The sequence below is a fragment of the Conger conger genome, chromosome 11, assembly GCF_963514075.1.
Source record: "Conger conger chromosome 11, fConCon1.1, whole genome shotgun sequence".
NCBI classification, from domain to species: domain Eukaryota; kingdom Metazoa; phylum Chordata; class Actinopteri; order Anguilliformes; family Congridae; genus Conger; species Conger conger.
Window position 1 is genome coordinate 18580299 of NC_083770.1, and position 14829 is coordinate 18595127.

The 14829-nt window shown below is 41.8% G+C and overlaps 1 protein-coding gene across 1 annotated transcript; it reads right to left on the reverse strand.

Moving 5' to 3' along the window:
- Positions 1–6953: 6953 nt before the first annotated feature.
- Positions 6954–14556, reverse strand: LOC133141277 (arrestin domain-containing protein 3-like). The gene is made up of 6 exons (XM_061261773.1): positions 14390–14556; positions 14147–14222; positions 13869–14016; positions 8930–9032; positions 7289–7554; positions 6954–7162 (listed from the first exon to the last, which is right to left on the reverse strand). The coding sequence occupies exons 1-6, from the start codon at positions 14415–14417 to the stop codon at positions 7067–7069; spliced, it is 717 nt and encodes a 238-aa protein (XP_061117757.1). The 5' UTR covers positions 14418–14556; the 3' UTR covers positions 6954–7066.
- Between the last annotated feature and the right edge of the window lie 273 nt (positions 14557–14829).

Genomic DNA, 14829 nt, shown 5'->3' on the forward strand with positions numbered 1-14829 from the left:
CATATTTGGTTTTGTTGCGAGTGCATTCCCTTATCCTGAGTAGAAGTCATATACAAGTATTATTATGAACATATGCCATATTTAGATGCTACACCTGATATCCTTCATATTTAAAAATGAGCCCCATTTAAATAGTAGGCCCTGTTGCACAGCAGCAGCTGTGTATGCAATATTTTTACCTTCAACTATCTCAGACTGGCCATCTGTCTTTGACCACATTTGCCAAATCTGTACTCCTCTCCCTGTTCTTAGATGTAGATAGAAAGATAGATCATTGTATCGACACTCAGTGAGCACTTTATTAGGTATTTATTAGACTTATTTTTTTACTTTTTAAGTCCTCTGCTGTTGCAGCCTTAGAGGTTTGATGTGTTGTGTGTTCAGAGATGCTCTTCTGCATACCGCTGTTGTAATGTGTGATTATTTGCATTACTGTCACCTTCCTGTCAGCTTCGATCAGTCTGGCCATTCTCCTCTGATCTCTCTTATTAACAACGTGTTTCTGCAGAACTGCTGCTCAGTAGATGTGTTTTGTTTTTTGCACCATTCTCGGCAAATTCTAGAGACTGTTGTGCGTGAAAATCACAACCCTGTCTGGCACCAACAATTATTCCACAGTCAAAGTCACTTAGATCACATTTTTTTTCCCCCCAATCTGACATTTTGTCTGAAAAACAGCTTAACCTCTTTGCCACGTCTGCATGCTTGTATACATTTAGTTGCTGCCACATGTTTGGCTGATTAAATATTTGCATTAACAAGCTGGTTTACCTCAGTGATCACTGAGTGTATATAGCACTTTTCTAGACACTAAAACTCACTGCATATCTCTGCGTGGATGACTTCCCATCACCTGAAGCTCAACCTTGCCAAAACTGAGCTTCTCTACATCCCTGCTAAGTCCTCTCCGTCAATCGACCTCTCACTGACTGTGGAGGACTTTGTAGTTTCCTCCTCCCGTACGGCAAAGAATCTTGGGGTGACTCTTGATAACTGCCTCTCCCTGGCTCCACAAGTATCCTCCACTGCCAGAACCTGCAGGTTCTTTCTGTATAATATACGCCGCATCCGTCATCTCCTGACTGAGAAAGCCACCCAGCTCCTAGTCCAGGCGCTCGTCATTTCCCGCCTGGATTACTGCAACTCCCTCCTAGCCGGTCTCCCAGCGTGCGCCATCAAGCCCCTCCAGCTGGTCCAGAATGCTGCAGCCCGCTTGATCACCAGTCAGCCCAGGTCGGCTCATGTCACCCCGCTTCTCATTGGCCTCCACTGGCTTCCTATTGCCGCACGCATCCGATTCAAGGCCCTAGTGTTGGCATTTCAGGCTGCTAAGGGGACTGCCCCACATTACATACAATCCCTGATCACTCCCTACTCCCCAGCTAGACCACTCCGGTCTGCCAGCTCTGGTCGCCTTACGGTTCCCTCTCTACGGGCACCTGGCGGTCGAGCTGCACGTTCACGCCTGTTTTCCGTTCTGGTTCCTCAGTGGTGGAATGACTTGCCTACCACTGTCAGGACAGCAGAATCCCTCCCCCTATTTCGACGCAGACTCAAAACACACCTCTTCAAACTCTACCTTAGTCCTCCCTCCTGATTTACCCTGCCCCCCCCTTCTGATACCCCTATCCTTGTCTAACCCCCCCCCCCCCCCCCCCCCCCCAAAAAAAAAAAAAAAGAAATTATTGCACTTATGATGACAACTATATGTTTAGAACAGCAGTCCAGGTGTATTTTCCTAGTTCTGGATGTGATGCTTTGACTTGTGGTAGAACCTATGCACTTGTAAGTCGCTTTGGATTAAACGCGTCTGCCAAATGACTAAAATATAATGTAAAATGTAAATGTAATGCAAAAGTGATCATACTTGCATTGAAATGTGCACGTATATAGGGTAAATATAGATGTAGTTGTCACTGAAGAGATTTTTCCGCTATTACTGCTGTATATGTACTGTCATTTCAGTGAACAACCTGCCCAGGTGTTTGTTGTTTGTGCCCCGTTACCACATATACAAAAGGGGCCATCTTTGGATTGGCATTTGAATTCTTTAGCCTTGGTGGGGAAAATGGATGCAGGCAGAGGCAGAGGAAGAAGACGTTGCGGAAGAGCAAGAACAGTTATGTCTGATGAAATCAGAGCCACGGTCATTGGTAAATCATGATCTGAGCCAAACACTGACAGTGTAAGCACTACAATCATTTCAAGAGTGCTACAGAAACATCAGATCAGGATGAAACAGTTGTACACTGTCCCCTTTGACAGGAACTCTGAGGGTGTCAAGGAACTCAGATACCAATATGAAGTTTTTGAAGGTATATGTGAAGGTTTAGGACCACCACCCACATGAACAGATGTCACTTCTAGATGCAATGGCTGCTGGGTGTATGGACATAACAGTGGAACACATCCAGGGCTGGATAAGGCACGCAAAGAGATGTTTTCCTCGGTGTATAGCAAGAGATAACATTTGGAGTGATGTTGATTAAAATCTATGGCCAAATGCAGAGGACAGGATGGATGGGCCAGGCCAACAGTAGACTTCTGATACTGATAGGCAGACAATATATGTGCAAATTACTGTATATAGTGAAAATATTGCTTTTTGGTATGTATTTGTTATTGATTGTAATGTATTTTGAGTAATTGATTGTATTGTATTTTTCTTTTCAGAATTACAGTGTATTGCACTGTGAGAACAAATGTCAAAATATTGTAAACCCTCTGAAGAATACTGTTGCTTTTGTGATTTGTTTCTTTATCATATATTGTTTTACATTACACAGTAAAAATAGTTTTTCTGGGTTTCAATATAGTAAAACCTTCATTCATTTACAATTTACTGTAAATTTACCACACTCAGTCATGACATCTATTGTGAGAGGCAAACCAACAGATCAAAAGTTTCTTCAGCTGCTTGGCTTGAAATATTTGTGGATGCAAAAATAGAGGAAAGGGAAACACATAATATATGTATTTACCAATGCTCCAAGTTGTTTTGTTTTGTAGTTCATTGAACATTGAGTGATAAAGTAGTCTTATGGGAGAAAGCATATGCTATAGTTATGGCAGCATGAGTCACTTTTGGGTGAAATATTAAGTGTTTTGGTGGTTGAAGTGCATTTTGCACTAAATGTTAACTGATGTGCTCAGGTGTGTTTCAGAAGCACACTGTGAAAATGATTGTAAAAAACTGTAACAATGTTCAGATTAGGCCTATAGATTATTATCTACAATCTGATTACAAATGGCAGACACCATTCTCAAATAACATGTGATTTGTTAGTTTCTCCACCATATTTGGTTTTGTTGCGAGTGCATTCCCTTATCCTGAGTAGAAGTCATATACAAGTATTATTATGAACATATGCCATATTTAGATGCTACACCTGATATCCTTCATATTTAAAAATGAGCCCCATTTAAATAGTAGGCCCTGTTGCACAGCAGCAGCTGTGTATGCAATATTTTTACCTTCAACTATCTCAGACTGGCCATCTGTCTTTGACCACATTTGCCAAATCTGTACTCCTCTCCCTGTTCTTAGATGTAGATAGAAAGATAGATCATTGTATCGACACTCAGTGAGCACTTTATTAGGTATTTATTAGACTTATTTTTTTACTTTTTAAGTCCTCTGCTGTTGCAGCCTTAGAGGTTTGATGTGTTGTGTGTTCAGAGATGCTCTTCTGCATACCGCTGTTGTAATGTGTGATTATTTGCATTACTGTCACCTTCCTGTCAGCTTCGATCAGTCTGGCCATTCTCCTCTGATCTCTCTTATTAACAACGTGTTTCTGCAGAACTGCTGCTCAGTAGATGTGTTTTGTTTTTTGCACCATTCTCGGCAAATTCTAGAGACTGTTGTGCGTGAAAATCACAACCCTGTCTGGCACCAACAATTATTCCACAGTCAAAGTCACTTAGATCACATTTTTTTTCCCCCCAATCTGACATTTTGTCTGAAAAACAGCTTAACCTCTTTGCCACGTCTGCATGCTTGTATACATTTAGTTGCTGCCACATGTTTGGCTGATTAAATATTTGCATTAACAAGCTGGTTTACCTCAGTGATCACTGAGTGTATATAGCACTTTTCTAGACACTAAAACTCACTAAAATACTGCAAATGTCAGTCATCTGCTACCCAAGCCCAGGTCAAAGGAGTTTGTTATATCCGATATGAGCCTGTATGGCACCAGTTGCAAATGCTGCATACAGTGCATCCGGAAAGTATTCACAGCGCTTCACTTTTCCCACATTTTGTTATGTTACAGCCTTATTCCAAAATTGAATAAATTCATTTTTTTCCTCAAAATTCTACACACAACACCCCATAATGACAACATCCATCCATCCATTATCTGAACCCGCTTATCCTGAACAGGGTCGCAGGGAAGCTGGAGCCTATCCCAGCATACATTGGGCGAAAGGTAGGAATACACCCTGGACAGGTTGCCAGTCCATCACAGGGCACACACACCATTCACTCACACACTCATACTTATGGGCAATTTAGACTCTTCAATCAGCCTAACCTGCATGTCTTTGGACTGTGGGAGGAAACCGGAGTACCCGGAGGAAACCCACGCAGACACGGGGAGAACATGCAAACTCCACACAGAGAGGCCCCGGCCGACGGGGATTCGAACCCAGGACCTCCTTGCTGTGAGGCAGCAGTGCTACCCACTGCACCATCCGTGCCGCCATAATGACAACACGAAAGAAGTTTTTTTTAAAATTTTTGCAAATTTATTAAAAATAAAAAACAAAGAAATCACATGTACATAAGTATTCACAGCCTTCGTTCAATACTTTGTTGATGCACCTTTGGCAGCAATTACAGCCTCAAGTCTTTTTGAATATGATGCCACAAGCTTGGCACACCTATCTTTGGGCAGTTTCGCCCATTCCTCTTTGCAGCACCTCTGAAGCTCCATCAGGTTGGATGGGGAGCGTCGGTGCACAGCCATTTTCAGATATCTCCAGAGATGTTCTGGGCTCTGGCTGGGCCACTCAAGGACATTCACAGAGTGGTCCTGAAGCCACTCCTTTGATATCTTGGCTGTGTGCTTAGGGTTGTTGTCCTGCTGAAAGATGAACCGTTGCCCCAGTCTGAGGCCAAGAGCACCCTGGAGCAGGTTTTCACCCAGGATGTCTCTGTATATTGCTGCATTCATCTTTCCCTCAATCCTGACTAGTCTCCCAGTTCCTGCCGCTGAAAAACATCCCCACAGCATGGGGGGATCCCCACACCATGCTTCCCTGTAGGGATGGTATTGGCCAGGTGATGAGCGGTGCCTGGTTTCCTCCAAACATGGCGCCTGGCATTCACACCAAAGAGTTAAATCTTTGTCTCATCAGACCAGAGAAATTTGTTTCTCATGGTCTGACAGTCCTTCAGGTGCCTTTTGGCAAACTCCAGGCCGGCTGCCATGTGCCTTTTACTAAGGAGTGGCTTCCGTCTGGCCACTCTACCATACAGGCCTGATGGTGGATTGCTGCAGAGATGGTTGTCCTTCTGGAAGGTTCTCCTCTCTCCACAGAGGAACACTGGAGCTCTGACAGAGTGACCATCGGGTTCTTGGTCACCTCCCTGACTAAGGCCCTTCTCCCCCGATTGCTCAGTTTAGACGGGCGGCCAGCTCTAGGAAGAGTCCTGGTGGTTCCGAACTTCTTCCATTTACGGATGATGGAGGCCACTGTGCTCATTGGGACCTTCAAAATAGCAGAAATGTTTCTGTACCCTTCCCCAGATTTGTACCTCGAGACAATCCTGTCTCGGAGGTCAACAGACAATTCCTTTGACTGCATGCTTGGTTTGTGCTCCGACATGCACTGTCAACTGTGGGACCTTATATAGACAGGTGCGTGCCTTTCCAAATCATGTCCAATCAACTGAATTTACCACAGGTGGACTCCAATTAAGCTGTAGAAACATCTCAAGGTTGATCAGTGGAAACAGGATGCACCTGAGCTCAATTGTGAGCTTCATGGCAAAGGCTGTGAATAGTTATGTACATTTCTTAGTTTTTTATTTTTAATAAATTTGCAAACAAAAAACAAAAAAAACATCTTTCATGTTGTCATTATGGGGTGTTGTGTGTAGAATTTTGAGAAAAAAAAGAATTTATTCCATTTTGGAATAAGGCTGTAACATAACAAAATGTGGGAAAAGTGAAGCGCTGTGAATACTTTCCGGATGCACTGTATAAACATACAGCAGACACTATAGATGGCATTTGGGATATGAATGTGAAATGTATTTACTTTTTTATACATTACTTGTGTAAGATAATGTAGAAAAATACAGGTATGTTTTTACATATGCATGGAATTAATAATAATTTATGAAGATAAATCTCACCGAGCATCAAATGGTAAATGATCTGCATGTTGTATATAGCACCTTTATCCAAAGCGCTGTACAATTGATCTCATTCACCCATTGACACACATACACCAACGGTGATTGGCTGCCATGCAAGGCACCAACCAGCTCGTCAGAAGCACTTGGGGGTCAGGTGTCTTGCCCAGGGACACCTTGACACACCCAGGGTGGGATCAAACCGGCAACCTTCCAACTGCCAGACAACTGCTCTTACCTCCTGAGCCAATGTCGACTGCCACATTCACTCTCGAGTCATCAGGATTAAAAAGAGCATCAACGTTCAAAACTAGATAAAAGATTTACAGTAAATATCTGCAAATCAAATACGAGGCCTTTCGTCTGGCGATAACCGGCAAACACATACTTCTGTAGCACAACTCTAACCTTCGCTGAGATAAGGAAATTGATTTGTGCTGTAAATAGCTTCAAAGTTAAAACATCTTATTTAGCCAGTAATAAACCAGACACCAGGCAATACAAAATACAGAGATTAAAAATTCTCCAGACAGGAAAATGCAACCCTGAAATTGTAGATTCTGTACAGACCTGGCTTGAATGGACGAAGTGGTGATATTACATAACCTACAAAAATGATATAAAAAACAACACGAGGCACAGACCCATTCAGGTACTGAGGATAGTGGCAGTCTGATTTCCAAGGCATCTGTGAGGTTTTTAGAAGACCGCGGGAGGACGGTCCACAGGAATAGAGCAAATCACCAGAGGGATAATAACCTTGAGGTTGACTCCATTGGGAATTTTCAGACTCACCTGTAATCAAGTTAGGACAACATCATGAACAATAGTCACATGAATCAAGATGTGAATATGGTCAGGAATTAACTCAAATTAATGTAAGGATGCCATAAACTGGTCCAACACTCTGAAGATGCTTACCTGCAGATAGTAGTCCACCTCCAGAATCTGGCAGTTTGAGATGGTGAGGGGTGTATTAGCAGGTATCTGCAGCATTTGGTCACCCCACACTCCTGTACTATTGGGCATGAGGTGCCTTCCCTCAATCTTGACGAGTTCTTTCATTACAGTTCTCCTCGATGATCTGCTGATTGTGTAGAAGGTCTGCGTCTGTACGAGCATTGCCTTGGGAACGATTGTCCGGGAAGAGTAGTTCTCAAACTCTGCGTTGATCTGAATCATTTCTCCTGTGAAAGAGAAGCGATTTATGGTCATTTTGAACAAGCGATAGTGTGAGACTACAACAAAACCAGTGCCACACCTAGTGACTCAGTAAAAGGCTACTAAGCTATAAAATTTCATAAATATAGTCATGGACAAAAGTATTGGCACCCCTGCAATTCTGTCAGATAATGCTCAGTTTCTCCCAGAAAATTGTTGCAATTACAAATGTTTTGGTTTTAATATCTTTATTTGTTTGGCTTGCAATGAAAAAACACAAAAAAGAATGGAGAAAAATCCAAATCAGATATACTTTGATATCCTTTACCAAAAAGCTCTACTTTAGTCTCATCTGTCCACAATGGAGTTTGCCAAAACTTACCTGAGGAAGCCAAAAACCTTTTGGGAGAACGTCTTGTGGACAGATGAGACTAAAGTAGAGCTTTTTGGTAAAGGATATCAACGCAATGTTTACAGAAAACAAAATGAGGCCTTTAAAGAAAAGAACACAGTCCCTACAGTCAAATATGGTGGAGGTTCCAGGGTGTTTTGGGGTTGCTTTGCTGCCTCTGGGACTGGACTCCTTGACTGTGCGCATTGCATCATGAAATCTGAAGCCTACCAAAGAATTTTGGAGCGCAATGTAGGGCCCAGTGTCAGAAAGCTGGGTCTCAGTCACAGGTCATGGGTCTTCCAGCAGGACAATGACACAAAGCACACTTCAAAGCACTCAGAAATGGTTTGAGGGAGTGCTGGAGAGTTCTGAAGTGGCCAGCAATGAGTCCAGATCTGAATCCCATAGAACATCTGTGGAGAGATCTCAAAAAAGCAGTTTGGAGAAGGCACCATTCAAATCTGAGTGACCTGGAGCAGTTGGCAAAAGAAGAGTGGTCCAAAATTCCAGTAGAGAGGTGTAGGAAACTCACCGATGGTTACAGGAAGCGATTGTTTTCAGTTATTTTTTCTAAAGGCTGTGCTACGAAATATTAAGTTGAGGGTGCCAATACTTTTGTCCGGCCCTTTTTTGATTTAGGTGTAAAATTATATCTGATTTGGATTTTTGTCTATTCTTTTTTGTGTTTTTTCATTGCAAGCCAAACAAATAAAGATATTAAAACCAAAGCATTTGTAATTGCAACAATTTTCTGGGAGAAACTGAGCATTATCTGACAGAATTGCAATACAATACTTTTGTCCATGACTCTATATATGAAAAAAAATTACTCACTGATGTTTCATTGAAAGCACCACATACATTCAATAAATATAGCAGATTTTAATACTAGTCATTTTTCGCTTTCTTTTAGTACTTGTTTTTGAATATTGGGACACAGTCCTGGGTGAATGTGAAGTCATTCCACAGTACAGTAAATGTTGCATTAGTGAGGAGTTTTCCAATACCTGGAACATAACCCTTCCTCTCCACATAAGCGTTCATGGCGACGGACCCTGAAGTACAGCAGAGACAACACAGCTCCTTGCTATTGGAAGCCGCCAATGGTTCCTGGAAAGTCAACCATAACTTCCTTTCAGGTAGGGGAGACGTTGAGACAACATGCAAGAATGATGGCTTTCTTTTCACTTATTATCTCTATATTATCATGTGTGAGCGGCAGGATGATTTGAACACGTTGAGTTATTAACAAATCTGTGTTTTTGCACCATGCAAGTAATGATTTTTCGCCAAAGTATTTTTCAATTAACTGATAATGCGTGAATGCCACATATACAGTGGTGTGAAAAAGTGTTTTCCCCCTTCCTGATTTCTTATTTTTTTGCATGTTTGTCACACTTAAATGTTTCAGATCATCAAACAAATTTAAATATTAGTCAGAGACAACACAAGTAAACACAAAATGCAGTTTTTGAATGAAGGTTTTTATTATTAAGGGAGAAAACCTACATGGCCCTGTGTGAAAAAGTGATTGCCCCCTAAACCTAATAACTGGTTGGGCCACCCTTAGCAGCAACAACTGCAATCAAGCATTTGCGATAACTTGCAATGAGTCTCTTACAGCGCTGTGGAGGAATTTTGGCCCATTCATCTTTGCAGAATTGTTGTAATTCAGCCACATTGGAGGGTTTTCGAGCATGAACTGCCTTTTTAAGGTCATGCCACAGCATCTCAATAGGATTCAGGTCAGGACTTTGACTAGGCCACTCCAAAGTCTTCATTTTGTTTTTCTTCAGCCATTCAGAGGTGGACTTGCTGGTGTGTTTTGGATCATTGTCCTGCTGCAGAACCCAAGTTGGTTTCAGCTTGAGGTCACGAAAAGATGGCCGGACATTCTCCTTCAGGATTTTTTGGTAGACAGCAGAATTCATGGTTCCATTTATCACAGTAAGCCTTCCAGGTCCTGAAGCAGCAAAACAGCCCCAGACTATCACACTACCACCACCATATTTTACTGTTGGTATGATGTTCTTTTTCTGAAATGCAGTGTTACTTTTATGCCAGATGTAATGGGACACACACCTTCCAAAAAGTTCAACTTTTGTCTCGTCAGACCACAGAGTATTTTCCCAAAAGTCTTGGGGATCATCAAGATGTTTCAGGGTTCCCACGCTTGCTTTCAATGCCACCTCCTGATTTTCCAGGTACCATATTAAGTGATGATCTATAGGCCCCTGAAGCTTTCCACCCCCATCCGCGCCCCCCTCCCCTCACACACACAACCCCCTAGGACACCTGACTACTTACTTGATTTAAAAGATGTGCCAGTTAAGTCTACTTTGTAAATGCTTAGAGATTATGTCTTATTGATAATATCAATGCATGAAATAATGCAACAAGCTGTAGATGAACAACAATTTATTGAACTGGAACTTTGAGACACATGAGCACTGGGATTGATATATGTTCCCTCTTTCACTCCTCTCCTATTTCATCCTGTCCTCTTCTCTCCACACCTCCCCTCTCGTGTCCGCTCCTGTCTTCTCTTCCTACTCTTCTCAACTCCTCTCCACTCTTCTCCCTTTTCCTGTCATCCTCTACTCTTATCCTCCTCTCTTCTCCTCCTCTTTCATCTTCTCCCCTCTTCTCTTCCTCCTCCCTCTTTCCTTCTGTGCCCTCCTGGCTCCTCCCCCTCTCCACTCCTCTTCCTCCTCCTCTCTACAGTCTGAAGATCTGAAACAGAATGTTATTTTGAGTTAAAATTGGACATCTCCATAAGCTAAAACAGTGTAATAAATAAATGTAAATAAATATTACAATCTTTCATACATCCATAAAGGCTATTGCACATACCTCATTGCTTTAACTTATTGACAGACTCTTGCAGCTCTTTCAGGGCTTTGTCTAGAGCTGCCACCTCTTCCTTTTTATCAGCAACCCCTTTCCGATAGGCATTTGATTTTGACAGCAGTGTAAAATCGTGCTTCTTCTCTGCCATGACTGCCATTTCATGTGCTTCCTTCTCCATTGTTTCAGCACTTGTCATTACTTTTTGCCACTTTGTTTTCACTTTCTGGATTTCCTTCTTTTCTTCTCTTTGGTGGTTTGCTCTCTCAACTTCTTCTGGTCTTCCAGATACATCTCATATCTTGTCCTTGCTCCTCTGCAGTGTTGCTTGAGGTCTTTTGGAAGAGCTTCATCTGTGTGCCCAGCCATTGCATCGTGGACCAAGCGCATTGCTATTAGCGTCTTCTCCTGTAGGTTTTCAACAAGCATATCCTTGTTAACAGAGTACCCCCTTTCTACTGCAGCTTGTCCATGAGACAGCATGAAGAGACATTTCATAATGTTCCACAGTTCTGCATACTCTTCTTTGCCACTGAGATATCCCCTGTGGTTCCTCAGTACAGCAACCTCACTAGTAAGCTTAGTTTAACAGTATAGATGTATAGAATCAGTCTGGTCATCACCAGACTGATTCTATACATCTATACTGTTAAGCTAAGGGACCACAGGGGAACCAGCCTTATGTTTTCCCTTTTAGGTTCATTAGTTTGATTTACAAAAGCTTTTACAGAGTAAGAGTAGGCATACTACCCCTTCTACGTAAGACTCATAAGCCAACACTAGCTAGTTAGTTAGCAAGCTGAATGTTGGCAAGCAAGATTGCACTGCATGTGCTTGCTAACCATCATTAATGAATCCAAATTCAAAACAAACTCCCCTAAATGTGGTGAATAACACGGTTTTAGGAAAAGTCAATGAGTGAAATACATATGGGGATCAAACATAGTTCTAGTATTTTAAAAGCAAGGTAAAACTTACCTCAACAATTCTAGTGTAAACTGCTAGCTAGCAAGTTGCTAGCTAGCTAGCTAGTTAGCAAGATTGCACTGCTTACTAAGTAACGTTGATAAACCCAGGTTTGCCACACAGCTACTTACATTTGAGGATAAACTTGCATAAGAAGTTTCACTGTAGAAGTCAAGGCTCCCGTGTTGGCTGGGAAATGCATGTATTTGACCCTTCTATTGAGATCGCGAGTAACGTTTCTCGGTTATTATTCCCGAAGTCCACCAATCCGAAACTATACTTTCAAAGTCCATATCACCAGGTTGCCTGCAATTCCAACATCCAATATACCAGATAGGATGCCAAGAGCATGCTCTACGACATGGGATCATCCATTTGTATCTACAGTAAAAGCTGTTCACATATAAAGAGTTTTTATAAACTCATCTTAATTCTGTGCTCAATAGTTTCATTTTATTACAATTTTACACATCATCCAATAAAATTTTCCAGGACAACTGTTTCAATTTCCATGTAAGTGTTCACTTTTGCTCAGTTTCCATGACTTTTCCAAACCTGGAAAATGAAAAAATGAATTCCATGTTTTCCATGGTTTCCAGGTACCGTGGGAACCCTGTGTTTTCTGGCAAAATTGAGATGAGCCTTAATGTTCTTTTTGCTCAGCAGTGGTTTTCGTCTTGGAACTCTGCCATGCAGGCCATTTTTGCCCAGTCTCTTTCTTATGGTGGAGTCATGAACACTGACCTTAACTGAGGCAGGTGAGGCCTGCAGTTCTTTGGATGTTGTTGTGGGGTCTTTTGTGACCTCTTGGATGAGTCGTCGCTGCGCTCTTGGGGTAATTTTGGTCGGCCGGCCACTCCCGGGAAGGTTCACCACTGTTCCATGTTTTCGCCATTTGTGGATAATGGCTCTCACTGTGGTTCGCTGGAGTCCCAAAGCTTTAGAAATGGCTTTATAACCTTTTCCAGAATGATAGATCTCAATTACTTTCTTTCTCATTTGTTCCTGAATTTCTTTAGATCTTGGCATGATGTCTAGCTTTTGAGGATCATTTGGTCTACTTCACTTTGTCAGGCAGGTCCTATTTAAGTGATTTCTTGATTGAGAACAGGTGTGGCAGTAATCAGGCCTGGGTGTGGCTAGAGCAGGGGTCTCCAACCCTGGTCCTGGAGAGCTACTGGGTCTGCTGGTTTTTGTTTTCACCTTAAAATCAGCACCTGTTGAGACCCAGGTAACCAGGTGAGGTGAGTAAATTAAATTAGAGCAGTTGATTATAGTTAATTGCAGCAGACCCAGTAGCTCTCCAGGACCAGGGTTGGAGACCACTGGACTAGAGAAATTGAACTCAGGTTTGATAAACCACAGTTAAGTTATGTTTTAACAGGGGGGGCAATCACTTTTTCACACAGGGTAGGTTTGGATTTTTTTTTCTCCCTTAATAATAAAAACCTTCATTTAAAAACTGCTTTTTGTGTTTACTAATATTTAAATTTGTTTGATGATCTGAAACATTTAAGTGTGACAAACATGCAAAAAAATAAGAAATCAGGAATCAAAACACTTTTTCACACCACTGTACGTCATTTAAATCACTGACTAGTGGATTATAAAATGGTACAGTTTTGACACATTCTCACAAGCAAACAGAAACTGTGAGCCATGCAGTAGTACAACTATTGTAACGTGTTCCAACACATTATCAATGCATCAGCCACAATATATTTTAATGTAACGTTGTAGGCCTATATTCCACGTAATCCCCGTGCACTTATTCAGTCCTATGTAGCATTCGTTCATCACTTTTTCCCGACACATTCTTTCCATGAATGGCTTCATATGCAGTTAAACAAAATATTGACCTGTAGTCGGGGCACTTTGAAAATTTCATTCCCGCTACTATTGTCTGAACTATAGTAATCGGCAGGGATTACTTTGTACTGTACGGATGTTCTATTGTCAAATTATCGATTTACTTTTCGCTCTAAGAAGTGTATATATTTTTTAATGAAACAAAAACCTAAGATTTTTGGTCCCCGGTCTCACCTGCATCTGTCCAGAATGTAAATTGGTCTTGATTATTCACGGAAAGTGGAAATTGTATGACAACATGGACATACACAGGCATTGGCTTACCAGCAGTTGTGGGTGGTTGGCATCTATATGGCTGACAAAATTAAATTCTGCCCGGAATTCCTTGGCAAAATGCCATGGTCTGTGTATCTCAACTACCAAAGCGTAGGTCACTCTGCCGTGAACCCCTTGAAATGCTGACGGGAAATCTCTATTTGCAAAATCAAGAAAAACGTGTCATCATATGGTTGGCATTTCCGAAGAATTGAACTACAGTATTCGAACATAATGAGTCAATTGTCCTGAAAGTGGATTTTACATAACGCCTTATGTTTACACACCCTTGTGGCAGCGGCATTATGAAAGGGTAGACATGCGTTCCTCCGCGAAGTACCGTCTCGCCACCACCAATAGCCCCTGTAAAGGTGGAAAGAAAAGTGAACACTCAAATACAATCATACAATGCACACGCTGTTGGTTAGTTGCCCTACTACAACTGCGCAGTAAACGAAAAACACGGAAATTTAACACTTCGCAAAGACAGCAAGCTAATGTGAGCTACACAAGATACAAAGCTGCCAAACCGTTTTGTTGTATGACGTCGCTCTTCATATTAAAATAGTCCTCTCTTGCAGAATAATGTCTTCTACTCTTTCCAGACCCGGTGCTCCACGCAACTTTTGCTTTTCCCTTTCCAATCACAGTGATCGAATTAACTCTTATTTCTTTAGATAATTCGAAAATAATTCGCCCTGAAACAACATCGCCGCTTGAGAAAACGTGTATCCCATTCGGTGCGTCGAAATCTATAGTAAAGGATTTAAACGTTTTATCTCCGAACATCTTTGGAATGTTTGCTTCACAAACTGTAGGCAAGTAGTTTTTCAGTTGAATGTAGTCAACTGCTTGGCTATATTTGGACGTTTTACATCCGTGACGTATTATCGCCCTCTGCTGGTATACAAAAATAAACAAAAATGCCCGCCTCCACCACGAAACCTGATGATTTCATCCTACTTCATTC

Bases quoted from the DNA above. Each gene is read 5' to 3' on its own strand.
- LOC133141277 (XM_061261773.1), bottom strand. From the start codon at position 14,417: ATGAAGAGCGACGTCATACAACAAAACG. The intron at 14,223-14,389 runs GTTTGGCAGCTT...CCACCTTTACAG, and splicing joins CGACGTCATACAACAAAACG to GGGCTATTGGTGGTGGCGAG. The intron at 7,163-7,288 runs GTAAGCATCTTC...ACTTGATTACAG, and splicing joins AGGTGGACTACTATCTGCAG to GTGAGTCTGAAAATTCCCAA.